General features: G+C 41.9%; 1 protein-coding gene and 1 long non-coding RNA gene across 4 annotated transcripts in view; one reads left to right on the top strand and one right to left on the bottom strand.

The window, feature by feature from the left end:
• Nucleotides 1–6,965, top strand: part of LOC114009618 (uncharacterized) — a 10,774-nt gene extending 3,809 nt beyond the window's left edge. The window contains exons 2-3 of one of the 2 annotated variants that reach the window (XR_003551001.1): nt 2,752–2,877; nt 6,615–6,965. This is a non-coding gene — a long non-coding RNA (uncharacterized LOC114009618). The remainder of the gene's footprint in view (nt 1–2,751; nt 2,878–6,614) is intronic. The other variant, XR_003551002.1, reaches the window with a different exon arrangement.
• Nucleotides 1–24,942, bottom strand: part of NMNAT3 (nicotinamide nucleotide adenylyltransferase 3) — a 142,087-nt gene that overhangs the window by 68,378 nt on the left and 48,767 nt on the right. For both annotated transcript variants that reach the window (XM_006158172.2, XM_006158173.2), the window contains exon 2: nt 4,445–4,594. In XM_006158172.2, the coding sequence (XP_006158234.1) occupies nt 4,445–4,553 (109 nt within the window). In that variant the 5' untranslated portion in view covers nt 4,554–4,594. The remainder of the gene's footprint in view (nt 1–4,444; nt 4,595–24,942) is intronic.

The following is a 24,942-nucleotide window of genomic DNA, read 5'->3' as shown; positions in this document are numbered from 1 at the left end:
TTTATTTATTTATTTATTTCAATTTGCCAGATGGGATGTGTAGTTGCCAGAGAGACACAGAGAGGGAGAAGTTACCTCCTCCCCTCCAGCCAACCACCACTAAGGGAGTGTGGCCTCGCCAGCCTCTTCTCTTCCTTTTCTCCGTCTGTTGATGGGTGTTGGGCACACAAACACATGTACCTGGTGTATTTTTCAAGCTGCTGAGGCTGGGATTCAAACCATGCAGTTGGCCATGTGGGATCTGACTCCCTTAATCACCAGGCAACAGGGCTGGCCCCTTGGATGACTTTTCTACTGGAGAAAGCTTCTTTGTATTTCTACTTTGCTGAGAGGTTTTATTTTTTTTTTAATTTTTTAAATTGGAGATTCATGTTGGCTTTTGACAATTGACTTTCCTGTGTCTATTGATATAATCGTATGGTTTTTCTTTTCTAAGTTGTTAATAAATAGAGTTACATTTTTTTAAGTGTTAAATTAACCAAGCAATTCTGGGATCATATATTATCTTTTGGTGATGATATATTATCTTTTATACATATTGTTTGATTAGTTTTAAGGTATTTTGTTAAGAATTTTAAACTCTAAGTTCATGAGGAACATTCATATGTAGCTTTCTTGAAATGTCATTACATGGTTTTGATATCAAGGTAATCCAGTCTTACAGACACAGTGGGAAAGCATTTCCTCCTCTTTGATTTTCTGGCAAGTTTCTTTAAATGTTTGGTAGAATTTTCCAATAAAACCATCTTTTTCTTTGTGGGAAGATTTTGAATCTACGTAACACATTTTTAAATTGATATAGGACAGTTCAGGTTATCTATTTCTTAAAAATTACTTTGCCATGGAGCACATGACAGTGGAGAGATGAGCACCCTCCGTGGGGTCTGACCACACCACAATCCCCTTCCTCCAGTCCTCCAAGGCTTGGAATCTCAGGCATTTGTCCACACGGCAGGCGTGTTTCAGGCTGACCGGGCTAGATTTGAGCTGTGGTCACCGTCTGCAATCTGGATCCTCTTGAGTAGCATGTCACCACCATGCTCAGGTTATCTATTTCTTCTTTATTTTTAAGTCCATTTCTTCTGAAGTGATCTTTGCTTTGCAGTCCTTCAAGGTATATGTCTATTCCAATCAAGTTGCTAAATTTACAGGCATAAAGTTGTTCCTAATAGTCTCTTATCTTTTTTTTTTTTTTTTGAGAGATTTTCACTGTAGGGCGCGTGCGCTCGCCAGACAGACAGAGAGAGACATAGAGACAGAAAGCGAGAAATCACCCCCCAGGGGGGATGGTCACGCCGCAATCCCTTCTCCTCCATTCTCCTCTCGGGATCTTGGGCACGCACGCACACGCGCCTGGCGTGAGTTTTAAGCCACCGGGTCCGGGACACGAACCGTGGTCGACTACGCGGGAGTCCAGCGACATAGCCATTACGCTAACTGCTGGTTCCCTCTTATCTTTTTGATATAAGTAGACTCTCTAGTTATGTCACCTCTCTCAGATGTAATAATGCAAAAAATTTGAGCCTTTCCTCTTGTTTTCTCCTGACAGTTTGGTTAGAAGTTTATTAATTTTATCAAAAAGCCAGTTATAGGTTTATTTTGTTCCTATTTCACTGATATCTTCTCTGATCTTCATTATTTCCTTTCTTCTGCTTAGTTTTTAAATCTCATTTGCTCCTTTATTCTTTATTTCTTAAAGTGGAAGCTTAAATAATTTACTTGAGTTCTTTCTTTTTTTCTAATATTTAGTGCCATAAAATCCTTCATAAGTACTGTTTTAGTGGCATCCCCAATTTTTTTATACATCCTGTTTTTATTTTCATTCAATTAAAAATGTTCACTAATTTCCACATTGATTTCTTTTATAACCCATGGGTATTTAGAAGTGTTATCAAATTGCCATATTTGGGGATCTTTCCAGAGATCTTTTTGTTATTGATTTCTAATTTCATTCCATTGTGGTCTGAGCATACTTGTTGTATAACTTCATTCTTTTCACATTTATTGAGTGTTTTAATGGACTATCTTGGTAGATGTTCTGTGTGCCCTTGAAAAGAATGTGTCTTCTGCTGATATTTGGTGGAGTTGCCTATAAATGTCAACCAGGCCTAATTGGTTGATAATGTTGTTTATGTCTTCTGTATCTTTATAAATTTTCTGTGTACTTTGTTAATTGGTGAGAAGAGCATTGAAATAGCTAACTGAAATTGTGAATTTGTCTATTTCTTCTTGCAATTCTGTAAGTTTTTGTTTCCTATGTATTTAGAAGTTCTACTACTAAGTACAAAAAGATTTAGAATAATTTTCTCTTAAAGAATTAACACTTTCATAATTATAAAATGACCTTCTTTATCCTTGGCATTATTCTTTGAAATCTACTTTTTCTGATATTACTGTGGCCACTCAAGCTTTCTTTTAATTAGTGTTAACATGAGATAATTTTTAATCTTATTACTTTTAACTTATTTGTGTTTTTATATTAAACTGTGCTTATTATATATAGTTGGGTCTTGCTTATTGATAAAATAAGCAAGTGTGATAATCTGCCTTTTTTTTTTTTTTTTAGTAGAAGCCATTATACTATCAATCTTTAGATTTAATGTGATTATTGCTGTGGTTAGGTTTAAGTCTCTCAACTTACTTCCCTTCTATTTATCCCATCTGTTTTTTGTTTCCCCTTTCTTCTTTTTCTTTTTCTTAAAATAATGATTCTTTTCTGTTTCTTTTCTTTTCTTTTTTTTTTTTTTTAAGGTTATTTACTTCTTTCATGCACTAGGGAGACAGAGAGTGACAAAGAGGGAGAGAGAGATAGCACCCCCAACAGGGTCTTGATACTGTGATACACCCCAGCTCTAGCCAGCGCTGGACCATGGGCATGTGAGTACCTGGCCTACTCAGGGAGGCCTCTGGGTGTGAACCTGGAATGCCCGTATGTGGGCAACCTCTTAGAGCATCATGTTTTACCACCACGTCACTGCCAATTCTAGCATCTGTGTCAGTTCTGGTTTGCTTTTCAGAGACTGATTTTTCTCTTCATTATGAATATGCATATAGACTTCAGATTTTTTTTTTTGTCACAGAACACCAAATTGTTCTCCAAAAATGTTTTATCATTTATCCTATCACTGCTAGTACATGACAGTATCTGTTTCCTTCCCTGTACTGCCAGCACTGAATTTTGTCGAGCTTTAATCTTTGCCAATCTCATAGGCAAAAAAAATATTTACTTCTACAGCAGATCTTTATTGAGCACCAACTATAAGCCCAGTGACAGATGGTGGTAATTCTGTGGTGTTCAGCAGCAGTAGCTGTTTTCATGGTGTTTATAACTTCGTGATACTTTAACGTGTTTTTACTTGCATTTTAATTGATTATTAGTGATTTTGAACATCTTTCCCCAAGCTTATTGGCCATTTATATTTCTCCTTCGGTATATTGTCTCCTAATATCCACTGACTAGATTTACTTAGATTGTTTGGAATTTTCTTTATTGTTTTGTAAGAGTTTTTAAAATTTACTATGGATAGATACCCACTTCTACTTTTTGAATAACAAAAAAAAAATGTTTTGTAAACCAATTTTTCTTTAAATTAAACTAACACATGATTTCTTCGGAGAAATGATTTATGTTACTCAAACATTTTTTTTCTACACTAAAACTAAAAAGGAATTGACTCTGGTATGAAAATAATATTCTTATAGGAAAAAATTTTAATAACACCAAGATATATACATGAATATATAAGACACACATAAATACCTAAGCAAATAATTTTATACATATTTGACATCAACATATACATGACATATTCTTTAGAAATAACCATGCAGATTGTAAATGCCATTTTAACTGTCTTAACAATGAAATGGAAAATCAGGGAGATGAAACATTCCCAGATTATCTATTTCCAGCTGATTAAATATATCTGGCAACGTCATGCCATCTGTATTGGAAATGCCCTATATACAAGATTGTTAATCTGTAATCATCTAAGATCTATTTTGAAAAGAAAAAAAAAGGTCCAAAATCCTCATTGAATATTTGCTTACACACTGAAAAGTATGGCAAGCTTTCAAAAGCAGGAGCTACCTATATATTTGGCTGTGCAAGTAAATGCTGAAAACCCTAGGAAGGATGCTCTGATCAAGGCACAGGCTCTCTAAAGTGCGATGTCTTTTTATTATTCATGAACAAGGTGAGGTGGGTGCAGGGAGGAGACTAAGACATGCTTGACTCCGTGGCCAGCAGTATGACTTATACACCTGTCACATGACTAACAGGCCTCAGTCCTTAGAACACAACGGAGAAAGTGTATGCAAGTAATTAAGCTATGGATGGATACACCGAGCAGTTTTAATAATGATGACAACAGCAGTTGGCAACCCTCCTCCCCCGCACCGAGGCCCAACCCACCAACCCATGACTTGGTGGCCTCCAACCTACCTGTCTGGTGTAGGTGGTCTCTGGCTACCTCAAACAGGCGCAGGTGCATGTTGGTGATAGGGTTGAAGGAGCCACAGGCCAGGAGCACCACAGGAATTCGGCTCTTCATCTTGTCAGGGACATCCGCACTCACTGCAACGGCCACCCTGCCTTTATAAGGAAAAAATCCATTTCAAGGAGTTGGCACTGAGACAACTGTCCAGATAAGGGTCTCCAAACCATACACGGACCATTACCTATCACTTGTGAAATGGCTGAGGAGGTAATGATAAAATTGATGGAGGGCTCGCCAAGGGCCAGGAACTACGCTAAAGTATGCACCTCCTCTTGCCAAACCCTTTCAACAGCCGCGAGTGGGTGGTTTCTTACACAGTTCAAGGACCTTAGAAGATATTGGACCAGGACTAGAACCCAGAAGGCCTGACCCCAGAGCCCATGTCCTGCTCTTAACCTCTATACCATTCCTGATGGGTCATCTTGGTGTCAAAAGGAGGTTCAAACTTTTCTTTTCTCTTCTCTTCTCTTCTCTTCTCTTCTCTTCTCTTCTCTTCTCTTCTCTTCTCTTTCCTTCTCTTCTCTTCTCTTCTCTTCTCTTCTCTTCTCTTCTCTTCTCTTCTCTTCTCTTCTCTTCTCTTCTCTTCTCTTCTCTTCTCTTCTCTTCTCTTCTCTTCTCTTCTCTTCTCTTCTTTCTTTCTTTCTTTCTTTCTTTCTTTCTTTCTTTCTTTCTTTCTTTCTTTCTTTCTTTCTTTCTTTCTTTCTTTCTTTCTTTCTTTTCATGTCATATTTAATCATCCAAATAAAACTCACAAGGCCCCAGAGTAAACTATCACTCGCTTTGTGATTGCCAGAGCACGTGTGTACTTGCCAGAAAGAGAAGGAGAGAGAGAGGAAGACAAAGAGAGAGCAAGCATCTCCCACCAGGGCTTGATCACACCACATCCTCCTATGTCTCTACCTCACCAGCATCTGCGGTATACAAGCACATGTGTCCAGTGTGTTTCCTAAGCCTCTGGAATGAGTCTCTGAACCATGGTCAGTCATGTGAGATCTGGCTCCCTTCGCACAGTGCTTGACTGCTCAGCCATGGGGCTGGCCCCAGACCAGCACTTAAAAATCTGAAATAATTTCAAATACAAGAAAGGTGCAAGATCTGTACAAAGAATTCCTACACACTCTACTCAGGTTCCCTGAATGTTAACAATGTTAGCGTTTTACACAGTTTGCTTCATCAGTCTCTTTCTTCATAATGTGCACACACACACACACACACACACACACACACAGAGGCATACATTTATCTGTATATACTTATAAGTAATTTTTTAATGAAATGTTTGAGAGTAAAACAATACCTCTTATAAATATTTATAAATGCTCCAGGATATATTTTCTAAGAACCAAGGCATTTTCTTACAAAACTGAACAATGATTAAAATCGGAAAATCAACACTGTTACAGGGCTAACAATCTAATCTCCAGACCCTGTTCTAATGCACCTGTTGTCCTTTATGTAGGGGCCCAAGCATTTGAAAAGGGGCTCAGCCCACCCTCTAGACTTCCCACTCTGTGACTTTCAGCACCAGAGAGAGGTTAAAGGAAAGAAGGAAACAGCTGGTCCGGAGCAGGCTGGCAGATACAGCTCTCCTGCCTCTGAGAGCACCTTGTGGAAGTGGTGATGAAGAGCTCCACTGGATACAGGCTTCAGCTTGATGCCTATTCTGCCTTATTCTGGTGTGAGGGCCTTATTCAGGCCCTCTCTGAGCCTTAGTCTCCTCATCTGCAAGATGAGGAGAGTATTTCTTACTCCCCTCAGGTTACAGTGAGGATAGATGAATTGCTCACGCAACTGTGTGGTGCATAAGGAGTGTTTAATAAATAATCACTGTAGCTGTGGCAATGACGACAGTGACAAAAAACGATACCAGGGCAGCTGACCATGACAAGGGAGGAGAAAGGAGACGGCAGTGTGCTGTGGTAGGTGGCTGTTAAGAGATTCCAATAATCCTCACCTCCTAGTATGCACTCGTAATGCCCTCCCCTTGAGTGTGGGCTGGAGCTAGTGTCTTGCTTCTAGTCCGTAGGATACTGCACGAGCAGCGGCATGCTACTTCCGAGAGAAGGTTATGAAAGGACCCTGGCTTCCCTCTTGCTCACCTATTTTGCCTTCTAGCTCACTCACGCTGATGAAGCCAGTTACCATGTTCTGAGCTGCCTCATAGATTGGCCCATGCGGCAATGAGCTGAGGGAGACCGCTGATAGCCAACAGCCAGTGAGGACATGAAGCCACTCAGCCCAACATCCCCTGAGGGAATGGACCTGCCAACAACTACGTGCATGAGTGTGGAAGTGGATCTTTCTTCAGGCAAGCTTTCAGATGAAACTGCAGCCCTGTGAATACCTTCTTCCCAGGTTGATAAGATACTCAGAGCCAGAAGATGCAGTTAAACTATATCTGGATTCCCCACCTACCGAAACTGTGAGATAATGAACTATGAAATAATAAATAAAAGTAAGCAAATACATGTGCTGTTTTAAGCTGCTATTGACACACTTGGGGATAATTTATTGTGCCGCTGTAGGTAACTGATATAGTGACCTATATCAGCAGGAGGAACACATTCACTTCCTTTCTTCCTCTTGCTGTGGGGGTAACATGGAGAGTTCTCAACACTGGGACATCGGTCCTCCTTTCATGGGAAAATGTTTCAGCCTGGCCTCTGCTGTTTGCTCCTCCGGGTTGCATCCAACCACCGCCTGCCTCCTACTTTCCACTCTAGCAACAATAAGTTACTTGTCAGTGGTTCCTGTGTGAGCTCTTCATGGCTTCCTGCTTCAGACTTCTGCACATGTTATTCCACGAACACCCCGGAAGACTGCATTATTTATGTCTTCCATCACTTTTTATTGACCAACAGTTAGGTGCCTGTATCAGTTAGAGATGCATTTGGCTGTGAGCCCTGGAAGCCCAACCTCAATGACGTAACAAGTAGAGGCTCATTTATTTCTCACACGACAAGATGTCTAGAATGAGGCAGCAGATAGCATTAGGCCATGGGCTTAACAGTGACCTGCAATTCTCTCTGCTCTTCCTTCATGGTTACAAGATTGCTTCCACAGATACAGCCACCCTGAGCTCACTAAGGCAAGGGGACTTGGGAGCTGTGCTAGACTTGCTGTCTCTCATGGTCCAGAATACAACAGCTTTTCTGGGGGCCTCCCCCCACTCCCCTGTAGATTTTACTTTTGTCTCATTGGCCAGAACTAGGTCACATGGCCACTCTAGCTACAAGGGAGGTTCCAATAGCATGTGTTTAGCTTTGAAACCTCTTCAGTGGGAAGCAGCCAGATAAAGGAGGTTGGTCATTGGGTTAGCTTGCCCGCAGTGACTACCACAGAGTTGGGGATAAAGTTGTCTGGGAGCTGGGAGGGTAAAAGCTTGTCAAGATGGCTTCTCTACACCTTGCTTGGGTTAGCTGATCTCTGAGTTACCTTTAGGAAATTATGTACCACATTCTATTGAACAAAACCTGCTCACGTGTCTTTTCTAGCCATTGGACAGAAAATCCCTACATGGAGGAGGAGTGGCATCTTCTTCTCTGGGTCTCAGGTCCAAACACAGCGCTCAGAGTAGGGCTCAGTGAATACTGAAACAGGGTACCCGCCAGCTGGAGGGTAGGCCTGCCTGCTTGTAGTTAGGTCTAATACACCTTCTAATATACGCAGAGGAGCTACTGTGGATGCATTCTGAGCTACAGGGGGAATATGAAAAGCTCTCTGCCCGGGGAGGGGGGCTGTGCTTTCTTGAAGCTTCCCTTGAGTAGCAGGAACATCCCCTACTGTGTGACAAGAAAGCAGTCTACCAGCTGCTGCTAGCTTCTTCCCAGGGAGGTTGGGTGGTTTAATGAGATATTTGCAAAGTGTGCCAAGCTATTCACAAGAGCAGTCTTGTGATGAGTGTATTTTAAGAGGGTGGCTGTTTTTCACAACTATTATAAAGCCTTTCAGAATTCTATTTCATTTTGACAAAATATAAATCTTTAGGGCCATTAAAACATGTAACTGCAGCATCTCAGGTAACCTGGGGTTTTGATCTGTTTTTCCAAAAGTTCCTAGAAACTGTAGATTAGAACGTTTATTGGAGCGGTGGCATCAATGAGAATGAAGGGTGATGCTGGGAAAGAGGACAAATGCCCTTTACTAGATGCCTCTATTTCTTATCTTTCCTTGTCGGGGCTCTCGGAGCCACCCTGCTGTCTGACCCACATCTCCGGCTGGAGGGCACAGGGGGAGTGCATTCCCAGGAGCAGTAATGAGGGTAGTGCGCCCACACCATTTGTATTCTCCAACTCTCTTCACTTCAACGCCCTCGTAGGCCACCCCAGAGCAATACAATGATAGGGTTGAAATGGACTCACTACAGGGGTCTACCTGGATAGTAAACCTGGCTCTGATTTGAGTGCAAACCTCATCAGACACAAGGCAAGGTGCACGCCATACAAGTGACCCATCTGCCCTTACCATCTAATAATACCAGGGGAGATGAGGCAGGTGGGAGACTGGCTATTGGGAAAGGCTTTTCATCAAAGGACTTTTAGTACAGGCCCACAGAGTGAGCAATAATTGCTGCTGAAGGGCTTAACAAGCTGAGAAGCCAATGTATACCCTTCTTGGAATTTATCATTAAACCAGAGACAAGGCAGATAGATTCTACTTCTGGCTCCCACCCCGTCTCCTGCTTACTGCCTCCTACCTCTGTCACCCAGACTACATTCCACTTGCTCCTCAAATACAACAAGCCACCTCTGCAAGTGTGCTATGACCACCGGAAACAGCCCCCTGCCGTTCTGGCGAGCAGCCTTCCAAGTTTCCTGCTTAGACTCATTGGCCATGTTCTCCCTGTCACACATGCTCTACCTGTTACACATTATCGCTCCTTTTAGCAGCCACAGAACTGTCGCTGCTTTTTCTTTTGTTCTGTGTCCCTCTTCCCTGAGTAGAAGGCAAACTCCTAGAGGGTGACTTATTCATTTCGGTCCCTCAATGCCTGCCACTGTGCCTAGCACATAATAAGTGTTCAGAAAATGTGTGGGAAAGAGAATAAGAGAATGAGAGAATGAGTGATTGGCCCTGACCAAGTTGTCACATGGCTGCCTTCTCTTTGGTCCGTCCCAAACGGTCAACAGACTAAGCTTTTTGGAGATACAAACTGATTTTCCCAGCTTCCCATGGGCACTTGAGGTCCCCAACACCCCTGCTGCCACCACCACCCTGCAAAATCCCACTTCACCCGACTCAGACTGAAATCAGACAAGATCTCTCTGCCCTATTGGGAGAGGCCATCAACAGGGATATACTGGCCTCCTGCACGGTGACACTGTGGTCATCCTGGCTCTCAGAACTGGAGGTTGGTGACTGCTGTCTTGCCAGGACAGAGTCTATCTAGCCAACCTCCTCCAGATTCTGCTTCCCAGGGGTAGCCCTGTCCCTTTGAAGATGTGTCATTGCATGTTTTCAGAGACATCTAGTTTCTCCACAATCGCTAGGTTTCTGGACTGCCCTCTCTTTCTGGCACTGCCCTCTGTTTCTTCTACCCATGAGACAACTGCTTATTAAGCATCTACCACTGGCCAGATCCTCTGCCAGGCACTGGGGTCCAAGGGAAGGCACAGAAAAGGTGTCCCTAGTTTTCACGGAGCTTCCAGTCATCTACGGGAAGGGCAATTCAACACACAGTAACCACCAAGGCAAGGGCTCCCAGCCTCCACGCCTCACTGAGAGAGGCTGAATAGCGGCCCCCAAGACGTCTGTCCTGACCTCTCACTTGTGCATATGCTATGTTACAGAGTCCCTAGGGTAAAAGGGACTTTTCAGAGGAGATGTAATTAAGGATCTTGAAATGGGGATTGTCAGGTTTTTATCATGAGGGTTCTTAAAGAAGGAGACGGAAGGGTGAAATAGAGAAAGAAGACGTATGGATGAAGCAGGAGTCAGAGAGCCAGTGCTAGGGGGAGACTGTGAACCAAGCAATGCAAGTGGCCTCTGGATGTTGGAAACAGCAAGGGCAAGGACCGTCCCAGGGGCTCCAGAAGGAACAGGTGCGGGCCTGCCCACACCTTCATTTCAAACCTCTGACCTCCACAACTATAAGCGAATGAGTGTGTGTTGTTTTAAGTCACTGTTCGTGGTGACTTGTTACAGCAGCTGTGGGAACTGAGACACTCCTCAGCTTGGGGGCAGACTGTCAGAAGTGGCCTTTGAGCTGGGAAGGGAGGGAGTAGGAAATGGGCTGGTGAGGAGTGTGAGGACAGCTGTGTCCGGCACAGGGACTAGGACTGTACAAGCCTAGAAACGACCACCACCACAAGGCAGCCGAAGGTGGGAAACGGGAGCAAAAGATGTCAGTGTGGCTCATGCGTGGGCATGAGCTGATGTGGGAGCGGCTGGAGACGGCGCTGCGGAGGGTGGAAGGATCATGCAGGTGCCAAGGGCCTGCCGAGTTTAGATTTTATCCTGGATACTGAACAGGGAGGTGATGTACTCAGATTTCTGTCCAGAAAGAGCACTCAAGTGTCCCAGAACGGGCATCAGGGAGCCTCAGGGCAGCCACGGCTACCTTTGGGCTCTGCCTGGCTAAGGTTGGGTGGCCCCAGCTTCCTGGAGGATGACCTTTCTGCCGCTCACATCTCACCTCGCAGCAGGTGGAGGGAGGCTGGCAGATGCCCCACATGTATTTAATCCTAACTACTTCTGCCCCTCGGCCCATTTGTCACAGGCCATCGCAGGCACACGGAAAGGAAGGCGAGCCGGGAAGGTTAAGAGCCGTCATTGCAGATGTAATGTGCTAACGCTCGGTGCTTGGGAGGCAGTCAATTTACCTTTCCCTGCGGTGAGCGCCTGGAACGGGCCCAGGCCGGGGAAAGTGGCTGAAAACATCCCTGTTTATTATAGACATAAAGCAGATGGCTTCAGGCAGAATGGAAATGGTTTCTACAAACATCTTTCATTACACAGACCTCTTGACCGGACTCCTCATCTTAAAGAAAACAAGAGCCACGGTTTGTATTTGTGGGGTTGACGACCACATATTTCAGGACCCGGGGAAATCATTTCCATCCGTGCGGTCTGTTGACTTCTCTGGGGTGATCAACCTTCAGAGGAACTCCGGGACTTTTTCTTTTCAGCTTTGTTGGGTTTGCCCGCTGTTGCTATGGGCACGCAGTGCTGGTAAGAACAAAAGTAAAGCGAGCTTTCATTGTGGGTATGAGGATCCTCGCCAGTCACCCCTTGGAGGAAACAAACATGCCAATTATGCACTCCTCCTAATTAGGAGACTCTCAAGAAGACTGCTCTCCAGTTTCGAGAACTTTCAAAAGATATAAAGGAGGTCTCTTGCAATCCCACCCTCGTGAGTTTGGCGTTGAGTTAAAGTGCAATAGGCGGAGTTGATAACGGCTACTGGGTTTGGGTGCAGGGCTGAGCACCGTGCTGAAAACTTCACACGCGGCAATGCTGATGCGCTCTGCCCGCCTGGAAGGGAAGGGTTTACGCTTGCTTTCTGGTGAAGCCGGACTCAATTCTCCAAGCCTCCGTGAGCACATGGAGAACGGAGGTTATTACATACACGTCTTAGAGCTCTTATGACGGTTACCTGGCCCACCTAGCAGAGTGCCCGGCCAATGGGGGGGTTCTTCAGAAATCTAAGCTCCTTTCACATTTCTTTTATTATGGGACCCCCCTCCCCCGCAAGGGTAAGCACCACCTCCAGATCTGACAGAGAGCATGCCGAGAAAAAACAAGGCCCCTGGATGCTGACGGTGCCATGCCGTCCCTGGACTGTTTACCTCTAGGTTTCTTTTACCTGAGGGAGAAATCATCTTCTAGGTCACTGTTATTTCCTATTCCCCCATTATGAGCAGCTAAACCTAATTCTGACTGTACACTGATACCTAATAAACGTTTTTGAATTAGTACATAAGGAAATGCAAAAGTGTATAAACTTTTAGAAATTCTATCGCCCCAGTTCAACCTATTTTATATGCAGAAACTCAAATGGATATTGTTTGAAAGGGAAAATACACCTATGAAAAAACTACCATAACTTAATTTTTTATATGAATTTTTCATGGGAAGAAAATTCCTTACTCAGGACTCTGGAAGGCTGAAATGTGCAACAGCAAATCTGCTTTTCTGTACATCACAAAAAACCAGACGTGTCCTATCTACTTCCTCCAAAAACAGATTCATTATGGTGCGTTGTTGCATTCTGCTTGGAGTGGGCATTTGCCATATGGCTTGGCAGTTTAATGGTTTTCTGATACTTGACAAAAATGAAGCACAATCATTTTGCAAGGAGCTTGCGATCCTAGATGGGTCTTTTCCAAATAACAGCTGTGCCTCAAAATTGAGTTACTCAATTTGCAATTTGTGGACACAATACTCAAACATTTACAAGTGAGCAAAACCTCAAATCACTTGGGCTATTTCCAGGCGTCAGAGTTTATGAAGTTTTTAGCAATGTTATGAGCATGCAGCTGTCAACCAGCTCAAGCCAATGTCTCTGAACCACCAGACCCTGAAGGCAGCAGTGATGTCCTACTTACCAATAGGCCACGTGGAGTTGATCATGAACCCATGGGACAGAAAGAATGTGAGAGAGATGCCTCATCCCAAAGCCCACAGACTAGATCTCTGTGCTTTTCTCTCTACTCCCTACCACATTCGCGTAGATGACACTCAAATCTACGGCTCTAGTCTTGACCTTGCTAATGGATCCCTATAGGTTTATGAATGTCCACCTGGCACCAGCTCAACAACAAGCCAGACTGACATGAAATCAAACTCAACAAACACTTTCTAACTAAGCGTATTGGTCAGAAGAGGACAGGTGGGCTACATCATCAATTTTCAAATATTAGTGGCTTGAAATGATTTACTTCATGCTTATATTCTATACCCATTCTATGCTGTTTGGGGGCTCTGTTCTGTGGCATCTTTCTCCCTCAATCCAGGACTTAAGATGATAGATCAGTCACTAGAATATAATCAATCACATTAGCAGAGAAAAAGAAAGCTCTGGAAAGTCCCTCAGTAGCAGTGTTATGGTTGGCGCTAAACTGGCATGTCGCTTCCAGTGACTCACCCAACTACAGGGAGCTAGAAAGTACTATCTCAGTCTGTACGTTGAAAGTGGAGAGTCAGAAATAGTTGACAAATATCTCTGTGCTTTCTACAGTGAATTGATCAACCACTCCAAGCCTCAGTGACCCACATGGAAAATGGAGATATTCATACATATCGCCTAGGATTGTCATGAGGCTACTGGAGTTGACTCATGTAGAGCACTGAACAGTGCTCATAGGAGGTTCTCCAGAAATACTATCTTCTTTTCTTTCACTATGTTCAAAACATAATTTGGTATCTCCTACACCTACTTCTGATACCTAAAACCCTTGCCCAAAAAAGATACCACCATTTCTCTAGTCACTTATGATCAAAATCTACCAGTTGGGACCAGCAGTTAGTGTAATGTCTATGTCGCTGGACTCCTATGTAGTCTTCCGTGGTTCAAGTCCCAGACCCAGTGGCTTAAACTCATGCTGGGCATGTGTGTGTGCGTGCCCAAGATCCAGAGAGGAGAATGGAGAAGGGATTGCGGCATGGCCATCCCCCCAGGGGGTGATTTCTCACTTTCTGTCTCTCTGTCTCTCTCTGTCTTTCTGGTGAGCACATGTGCCCTACAGCAGTCAACACAACATCTCCTCTTCTTTTATCAACTTCCCACCCTCAATACCTACAAGTATGGCTAACATTCCTCACATGAGGTCTTACTTTCCCTCATTACTGAGGCCCTACCTACTGCACAATTTCATTACCTTATTGTATCAGTTAAGGTTGCTTTTTATTGCAAATAAGAGAAACAAACTCTGGTTATCTTACTACCCCTCTCCCATAAAGGCAAAGCAGTGGAAGAACATGGCAAATTATCAGAAAGCCACCACGTACTGTCACACAACAAAGGAAGAGATGAACATTAGCTCTCAGGGTGGACAAGTGACAGGACAGTGTCATGGTCTCAGCATGAATAGGGTCCCGTGGTACAGACATGGTCAATGCAGCCCACACCAGTGTACAATACTGTTTCCAGGGAAGGGCAATTGACATGGGTTAGAAAGCCCCCAGCCCCAGGTGAGAGAAACTTTGGAATCAACTCCCCATTACCAATTTGGCCCATATGCAATATGGCAGATGAACCATATTTGCAGGAATCAACTCCCCATTACCAATTTGGCCCAATCTATTTGCAATATGCCAGATGAACCAGTCCTAAGGCCTGTGTTCAATCACTCAAGCTAGTGTTCTTAACTACTGAGTTTACCATGCACTGAGCACTCTACAAAATCTCGGCCTTTATGCTGACCCAGTGATAAAGTCCTCAGTAAGTGGTGTTCCACTAGCAATTATTCACCAAGCCATATCTTTATCTGGCATTGGACTTTAGAGATCGTGGTTTCACTCTATCTCTCCCACACTTCACTCAACCACACTTGCTATTCCCTACAAGTACTCCTTATACTCTTACAAAGCTGGGATCACGTGGCATTCTCCAACATGTCTTCATGGGCCCGTTTATGACATCTTCGAGTACTAGAATGATCTTGCCTATGCCAACTCTCCTATTGAGGCACTCTGGTGGCTCATCTGGAAGTGAATTCTCCTCCCTCTGAACTCTTAAAGGTGATACACTGTCTATTCTATATTCTTGAGCTCAGCCATGGGGTCAAGGATTCCGTGGAGTCTAATGCAGAGTAAAAGATAAATATGAAGAATATTCATCTTATTCATTGAGGGACAGTGTAAAGTGAAAATTAGGTCATAATGAGATCTAGAAAGCAACAGCCACTTTGTGGAGGGATCTAGGCTAAAACAGGTAAAAGCAGGAGCAGAAGAAATATAGCCCAATCGAAATAGTAGAGTCTCAGATTTGTTCCCCCTCTCACCCTAACCTCTTGCTTTCAAAATCCAACACTTACTGGTTTGCCCAATTTACTTTACCCTCCCAATCTGGAGCACTAGCTCTGCTCTGAACTTAAAAATTGCCCTTACCCCATTCATTGTGTCTGCTACCTTGGCTGGGTCCCACTCCATGACTCTGGGTCATTGCACTATTTGATTCCTCTGTTCTCTCCTTGCCTCTGCCCATGCTTAACCTAGGTCCATGCCCAGGGCCCCATCTCCAGTCCAGCAGTCACACTTAGTGTTGGGAAGGCAGTCTGACATCCTCTCCAACTCTGGGGGCTTCCCTGTGTGACAGTAAAAGTCAGAAACAACTGTTTATACCTACTAAAGGGGATACCATCATGGTCCTTCTGGTACCCAAACCACAAAACTGGTTACCATCTGGGCTCTTTCCTCTCCCTCACCTAGGCAGTCTGTCAGTTCTACCTCTATAAGAACTTCATTATCCATTCTCTGAAACTCTAGTCACTGCCTAAAATAGGCTCATTATTTCTCAACTGAACGTGAATCTACTCCTAACCTGTTTTCTGTCTCCAGTTTTACCTCCTCTGATTCATCCTCTGTACAGCTGCCCAAGGGATCTTTCAGCATGCAGATCAATATGCTGATTCCCCGCTTAATCTCCTTTCCAACCGGCATGTTCTAGATAATGTTCAACTCCTTAATGGCATCCACAGCCTCTTGGTCTGGTCATGACCTGTTTCTCCAGGCTTACTATTCACCCCTTAGCCCCCTTCCATGTCTGCTCCATCAAACTGCTTTCCATCCTGTCCTAGATGCTGTGCTTGCTCTCATTCATTTAAGCCAGGATAATGGCTACATCACTTAGTGTTCACCTCCTCTGGGAAGCTTCTCAAGGTCTGTTTCTCGTAAGTTGAGAAGGCGCCTTCCTTTGGACTTCACATCCCCTTGGGCCTTTTTTTCTTTTATCTAATCCCATATTACTCTCTGTCCATTGTATGTCTCCTCTACAAAACAATAATCTCGTGGAAGGCAGAAAATGTGTTTTATTCTCTTTATCTCCAGCTCCAAGTATGGGGCCTCATTCAGAGTAGGTATAAGATGTGTGTGGCTTAATAAAATAGAATGTATAGATGACTTTCAGAGAAGGACAATGAGTGGGAGGCAAGTCATCAGGGTTCCCCATGTTTGTGCCTATCTTACAAACAAGGCATTGGTTGGACTATCTTTTCTAGGATATTATATAGTGAATAATGGCCTGGAAAGGTAGCAATACTGTCTCCATCTGGGATAAAGGCAGGCACAGAGGCACAGAGAGGATGGCTCTCTTTGGAGAAGAGGAGACACATGTTTATTGCTCATTACTATATTTGGGTTCTATAGGCACCCGATTCCATTTCTATAATACACTCCACTGCATGTGTGTCACTTGACCCTCTTCACTTCACCCCCTGGAACTGCAACTCAGGGAAGTGGCACAAGAAAATCCTGACATGTGGGTACTGCTATTTCTGTGGTCCTTCGTTTATCCATTCATATGGACATGTGGATTCCTTCTACCCTTTGGACATGTGGATTCTTTCTACCCTTTGGCTACTTGTGAATAATACTCTGTCTTTGACCCAGGAGTGTCATGTCTTCTGCCAGCATCCATGAAACTGGTAGGCTAAGTTGTTAGCCTGAAAGTAGGTAAAAACATTAGTCTTTACATTTTTTTCCTTTAGAGAAATTTCTGCCTATAAGGCACGTGTCCTCGTCAGAGAGACAGAGAGACAGAAAGGAAGAAATCACCCCCTGAGGGGATGGCCATGCCACAATCCCTTCTCCTTCATTTTCCTCTCTGGATTTTGGGCACACATGCATGCACACACACACTCAGCATGAGTTTTTAAGCCTCTAGTTCTGGGACTCAAACCACGGTTAGCCATGTGGTAGTTCTACAACGTAATCATTACTCCATCTTCTGTTCCCCCTTTGTCATTTCTTGACAGAGAGAAGTGTCAATTCCGGACTGCCTGTAGTGACTCAAGAAATATCAAGAGTCAGGGATAATTGGGAACCAGCAGTTAGCGTAATGGCTATGTTGCTGGATTCCCACGTAGTTGACCGCGGTTCATGTCTCGGACCCGGTGGCTTAAAACTCACGCTGGGCACATGTGCGTGCGTGCCCAAGATCCCGAGAGGAGAATGGAGGAGAAGGGATTGCGGCGTGACCATCCCCCCCAGGGGGTGATTTCTCGCTTTCTGTCTCTATGTCTCTCTCTGTCTGTCTGGTGAGCGCACGCGCCCTATAGCAAATAAAACCTCTCCCCCCCCCAAAAAAAAAAAGAGTCAGGGATAATTGAGGAAGATGTTGAGAATATATTAGAGACCGTGAGGCACCAACCACACTTTTCCATATATAATACAATTTTCAAATTTTTGTTAGAAAGAGATTTTTACCTAAAAAGGCTGTCTATACAACTGTAGCCCACTGTTCTCACATGGAGATGTAATCAGGCAGATCCTCGTTTCCTATGGGAACAGTACATGATGGGACTGGGGATAGAGGGCAGGATAGATGGTCTGGAGCTGTGCTTGCACAGCAGTCCTAGATCCCTTTAGTAGCAAGGGTAGCATGAGTATCAATATGTGTGGTGGATTTCTGTCAACAAACGAAGTCAGACCCAAGGGGCTAATGGCTTAGACCTACCCTGTGAGATCTGGCCTATGCCTGTTTGTGAAGAAGCAGACTGATGGGAGAAAGATTCAGATTGGCAAGGCTGCCTTCTAGTTTTGAGAAATAAAGATTCTGACAAAAGCGAAGGAAAAAGTTGCTGAGGAATACACAGTAACAGCTGTCTCTTCTATGCCACTATCAGCCTAGTCGCTAGAATCTCACATCTCTTCAACCTGAATTTTTCAAAATGAAATCTAAAATTTCTAATGAAGAAAGTCATCTTGCTTTAACTTGCCTATTCATTCATTCATTAAAATATAAAACAAGCTGACATTGCAATCAAGTTCCTCAAGGCAAAAGGAGGACAAAAGGGAGATCCTGAAGTTCCTGGGAAGTACTTGACCAGCCTTCTCCATGAAGGCAGAATGCACTGGTGGAGGCTGAGTGAATCACACAGGCGGTGGTGAAAGACCTTGATGTTCAAGGATAGGTGTTTATTCGAGATTTTCACTGGACACAACATAAACAAGTCCATAGCCAATCTCTCCAGTCTTGTATAATACAATCTCCTCTAGAAATTATAAACCCAACTTCCCTTCTTTATTAACTATGAGCAGACCGCTGTGGTGACGGGTAAATAACTGCAAATCTGGGCAGTAATCTATAAAATCAGAGCAGGCCTGAGCCAGGTTTGGAACTGTGATTAATTAAAAAGTTTAACTGTGTTTGTCCAACATATATTTAATGACATGCATAATCTCTACAGTGTTGATTGAAATTTAGACCAGAATGGTGGGCAGTTCACAGTAACAAGTGTGGTCTCTATGATTCTTAAACAGACAAGCTTTATTATATTTCTTCCCTAAGCTGTTGCTTCAGTAGCAGGCCTGACAGAACATGACCTTACATGTCCCCAGCAAAGCCTATGCAGAGGCTAACATTTCTTATACGCACAAGAATACATGCACTCCAACAGTGATAGGCATGAAGCACCTCTTCTGCCCTTGAACTGAGGTTACTGTGCTTGTACTTGGGGGACCTCTGGAATGGGAAACAAAAATTGGCATTTACAAGGTCTGTGACCTTGAGTAGGCCCTTTAGTCTTCCATAAAGTGAGGATAACCCAATGTCCACTCTGGAAGTGCCATGAAAATGCATTAAGGGGCAATCTGAGGACTGTTTCTCCTTATGCCTCTTTAAGAAGAGGAAGAAGCTTTCCATTATGTAGTTAGGGCGTAGGATCCATGTATGCTAACCTGGTGTCAAGATAACCACTTTCACTGACAGATTCTACCTGTTTGAGCAAGTGCAGGCCAAAAGAAGCCCTATTTGTCTGAAGGTGTCCAACCTGCACAGCACAGAATCAAGGAGTTAATGGAGTCAATGTTGTAGCTGCCTTGTGCCCGGGCTGGGGCTATCTAAGAAGCTGGACATATCTGCTGACAACCTCTATACAATACTCCAGTTGACTCTGCACCAGGCTCCCTCCCACAAAGTAAAGACATGTTGACTTTGCTTACTATGTAGAAGTTAAAAACCAGCAAAGAGATTAAAATGCATCTCTGATTTCTAGAGAACTAATGTACTGATCCTCTATACCTTGGCTTATTGCCCTTTTTACTAGGCCATGCTTCTTTTGTTGCAAAAAATTTTGAAATACATGTGTTTTTCATAATACGTATTTTCCATGAATATTTTGAAGACCCCTTGTATAAAGGAATATCATTTGGCCTTAAAAAGGAAAAGAATTCTGTCATATGTTACAATGTAGATTAACCTTGAGGACATTATGCTAAGTGAAATGATACAGTCACAAAATAATAAATATTGTATAATTCCTCCTATATGAGGTACCGAGAACAGTCAAATGCATAGAGACAGAAAATACTAGAATGATAGTACCATTTATACATCTACTTTAGAAAAATGTCTACTCAAGTCCTTTGCCCAATTTTAAATTTGGCTTTTTTTTTTTTTAAATTATTGGTGTTAAGTAAAGGGTAACTATTATGGACAGAAATGATCTGAGTGTTGGGAGACAGGCTGAAAGAAGGGAGAATGGTGAGTTATTGCTTAATGGGTATAGTTTTACTTTTCCAAGATAAAAAGAGATTAGTTGCACAATGTCAATGTACTTAACACTACTGAAATAGTTAAGATCGCAAGCCCTTTTTTGATGCCAAGCTTCAATTCTACTGTCATTGCTCATCAATCTCTGCCTTAATTCCTTGTTTTCTGGGATATCAGGATTGTCTGAGACTTACTCAGTTGCCTATACTAAGAGAATCACAGAGCAATAGAGTCAGAGCCCTGACAGAACTACTTATGACGTCAATACTGCCTAGACATTTCAATTATGTGAGTCAATAAATTATCTTTTTATTATTGAGCTAATCTGAGTTAGTTTAACACTTGCGACTGAAATCAATCTAATTGGTAATATGCTTGGTCTGAAATATCAGAACACAAAGATTAAGAAAAAGATCCTGGAGATTTAAAGAGAATAAGAAAATGAAAGTTTATAGACTAATGAAAGTAAGACTGGCATGTGACTTATCATTTGCAACATCAGAGGCAGAAGACAATAAATAATGTCTGCATATTTTTTAAAAATTATTTTATTTAACTTTATTTTAATTTGACTAGAGAGGAAGAGCATGAGAGTGAGAGTGAGAGAGAGAGAGAGAGAGAGAGAGAGAGAAAGTGAGAAAGGAAGCCATAAGGTCCAGGACTCAAACCATGGTTGGCCATGTGAGAGTTCAGCACCCTTAACCACCACTTGACCTGCTGGCCCCATTTTAAACCTAGAATTTGATATCCGGCTAGCCTAACAATTAAGCATGGGGACAGAATAAATACATTTTTAGATACAAGAAGACTAAAAGTTTACGTTTCAGGTAGTCTTTATTAAGAAGTTCTATGTGGCTATTGTAAATAGAATCACTTTCTTCATTTCTGTGCATCTGTTCATTGTTAGTGTACAAAAACTTGACAGATTTTCGTATGTCGATTTTGTGTTTTGCAACCTTACTGAATATGTTTATTACATCTAAGAGGGTTTTTTTCCCCCAAGATTCTTCAGGGATCTCTATGTATATAATCATGTCACCTGAAAATAGGGACAATTTAACTTTTTTCTTTCAAATTTTAAAAACTTTATTTAATTCCCTGTCCAATAGCATTGACTAGGACTTCAGTACTATGCTGAATAGGAGTGGAGAATGTGAACATCTTGTCTTTTTCCAGTTTTAAAGCTTTCAATGTTTCCCCATTCATTATGATGTTAGCTGTGGATCTGTCATATATGGCCTTATTGTGTCAAGAGATGTTCCTTATATTGGGAACCAGCAGTTAGCGTAATGGCTATGTCACTGGACTCCCACGTAGTCGACCGCGGTTTGTGTCCCGGACCCGGTGGCTTAAAACTCACGCCGGGTGCATGTGCGTGCGTGCCCAAGATCCCGAGAGGAGAATGGAGGAGAAGGGATTGCGGCGTGACCATCCCCCCTGGGGGGTGATTTCTCGCTCTCTGTCTGTCTGGCGAGCGCACGCGCCCTACAGTGAAAAATCTCTCCAAAAAATAAATAAATAAATAAATAAATAAATAAATAAATAAATAAGAAAAGAAAAAAGAGATGTTCCTTATATTCCTATTGTGTTGAGAGTTTTAATCATGAGAGTACATTGTACTTTATCAAATGCTTTTTCTGAGTCAATTGATATAATCTTATGAGTTTTTGACTTTGTATCCATTAATGTGATGTATTACATTTATCATCTTTCATATGTTGAACCATCCTTGCATTCCTGGAAGACCCTATTGTGTATAATCTTTTTGATGTGCTTTTGGATTTGATCTGCTAGTATTTTGTTGAGGATTTTTCCATCTATATTCATCAAAGATATTGGTCTATAGTTTTCTTTCTTGTTGTAGTTGTGTCCTTGTTTGCTTTAGGAATAAAACTAACCAAGGATGTGAAAGATTTGTAGTATGAGAACCATAAAAAATTGAAGAAAGAAACTGAAAAATACTAAAGAAAAAAAAAAAAGAAAATACATCCCTTGTTCATAGATTGGAAGAATCAATATAGTTAAAATGTCAATAGTCCCCAAAGTGATCTACAAAGTCAGTACAATTTGTATTAAAATATCAGTGACATTTTTCACAGAAATAGAAAGAACAGTCATAAAATTTGTTTGGAATCATAAAGGATCCTGTATCATTAAAGCAATACTGTGCAAACATAATAAAGCCAGAGGCACACTACTTGACTTCAAAATATATTATAAAACCATAATAACCAAAACAGCATGACACTTGCATAAAAACAAACACACAGAACAATGAAACAGAATAGAAAATATAGAGATCAACATGTTGTGTAGTGGTTAAGGGCACTGGACTCCCACATGACTGACTGTGGTTTGAGTCCTGGACACCTGGCAGCTTGCTTTCTCTCTCTCTCTCTCTCTCTCTCTCTCCCTCTCTCTCTCTCCCTTTCTCTCTCTCTTGTTCTGTCCCTTTCTGGTCAAATTAAAACATGAGTAAATAAAGTTAAATAAAATAATTCTTAAAAGAAGAATAGACAATACAGAAATAAATCTAACAACTAACATCCAATTAATTTTTAACAAAAGGCACAAGATAATCAAGTGGAGAAAAGACAGTCTTTTCCATAAATAGTGCTGGAAAACTGTATAGCCACCTATGAAAGAGTTATATTAGACCTCTTTCTCTCACCATTAACAAAAATTAACTCAAAATGGATTAAAGACTTAAACATAGCACCCCAAGTCATAAAACTACTTGAGAAAAACACAGGTGAAACATTTTGAGATATTGGAGTAGCCAGAAATGTCTTAAATAAGACCCTTAAGCATAGGTAACAACACCAAAAACAGACAAGTGAGATTACATCAAACTTCAAAGTTTCTGCACAGCAAAGAAAACAATAAGTAAAAAGACAACCTATGGAATGGGCGAAAAATGTTTGAAAACTATACTTCAAATAAGAGATTGATAACCAGAATACATAAGGAATTCAAAGAGCTTACCCACAAAAATAACTAATAATCCAATTAAAAATGGGCAATCAGGGGCCAGCAGGCAGTGTGGTGGTTAAGACACTGGACTTCCACATTGCTACCACAGTTCAAGTCCTGAACCTAGTGACTTGAAAAATCACACTGGGCGTACATGTGTGTATGCCCAAAATCCCAAGAGGAGAATGGAGGAGAAGGGATTGTAGCATGGCTGCTCCCCAGGGGAAGACTTCTCAATTTCCCTCATCTCTCTTTCTTTCTGGTGAGTGCATGTGCCTTATGGCAAACCACCCCACACCCCCACTACTCCCCAAAAAAGGCAACTAATATGAACAGATAATTCACAAGGGAAGATGTACAAACTGCTAAGGAGCATACAAAAAAAAGAGAAATGCAAATCAAAACCAAAAAGAGGTATCATCTGACTCCTATCGGAATGGCTGTTATAAAGGAACCACCACTGCAGCAACAATGCAAAAATAACAAGTTTTGGCAAGGGTTCAGAGAAAGGAGAGCCCTTGTATACTGCTGGTAGGAATATAAACTAGTATAGTCACCATGGAAAGCAGTATGGCTGTTCCTCAAAAATCTACAAGTAAAACTACCATTTGAGTCCAAAATCCTACTTGAGTACAAAAGATAAAAAGAAAAAAAAATCATTCTTTTGGAGAGACATTTGCATATCCATGTTTATTGCAGCATTATTCACAATAGCTAAGACATGGAATCAATCTAAGTACTCAACAACCAATGAATGAATAAGGAAAATATGGCACATAAACACAATGGAATACTACTTAGCTATAAAGAACAATGAATTCCTGTCATATGACATAAAATTATTAACATAGAAGATACAATGCTAAGTGAAGTAAGCGAGGTTATGAGAGACAAAGACTGTATGTCCCACTTAACATATGCCAAATCCGTATTCTATGGCAGAGGTTAAAAGACTTGACAGAACAGAAGAAGAATTGTAGATACAATGGTTACATGGGGAGGGGGATTCAGAAGAAAAGTATGAACAAATACAAGAATGTATTCAAACAAGTGGAAGAGGTTATAGAACAGTGTACCACAGCAAATAAAAAAAAAAATGTGTTGACAACTCAATATACACTCCAAAAAAAAAGAGAGAAAAGCTAATAGAACAAGTATCAAATGAATACAATATAATGTTAAATATTAAAGAAGATGAATATATATACATGCTTTTAAAAACTCCACAAAGATGTGCAATGATTATATGTAAATCAGAAGTAAAAGTAAAAAAAATAACTTATTTGAGGACTTATTCCAACAAAATAAGGAAGAAAAGCCATAAGAGATGATAAGGAATCATCCAGGAGCATGGTCAAGCTACTGTGAAAGTTGTATAGACTGAAAAGCAACAACCCAGAGTACTGCATGAAAATGTGGGGCTCTAAGGAAAAAGGTGAATGCTGAAAAGGGTAAACTGGGGATATGGTGAAAACATTTCTACCTTGACAACAACAATAACAAAGCTATGTCAAGAACATAGTTCAAAAAAGTGTAAATTAAAATTTGACCTCATTTTAAGCACTTGATAGAATATGATACAGGAAAAAAACCCTCATTTGACCCTGATACTAGGAATTTTCCTTTAAATGATCCAGGGCTACTTGACTCATAAGTGTTCATAATGATCTAAATCCTATAATGGTGTTCAACTTTTAGAATCAATTGAGTAAAAAAGTCACAGAGAGCTTACTGGTCATTACAGAATAAAAAAAGTAATTTTAACACTATTGAAGAGGAGTGGTTAGGGCAAGAATGATAGGACAAAGGAGAGAAGCG

Source organism: Tupaia chinensis, unplaced genomic scaffold, assembly GCF_000334495.1.
Source record: "Tupaia chinensis unplaced genomic scaffold, TupChi_1.0 Scaffold000574_1, whole genome shotgun sequence".
Taxonomy (NCBI): Eukaryota; Metazoa; Chordata; class Mammalia; order Scandentia; family Tupaiidae; genus Tupaia; species Tupaia belangeri.
This window is presented reverse-complemented; position numbering and strand designations above follow the sequence as displayed.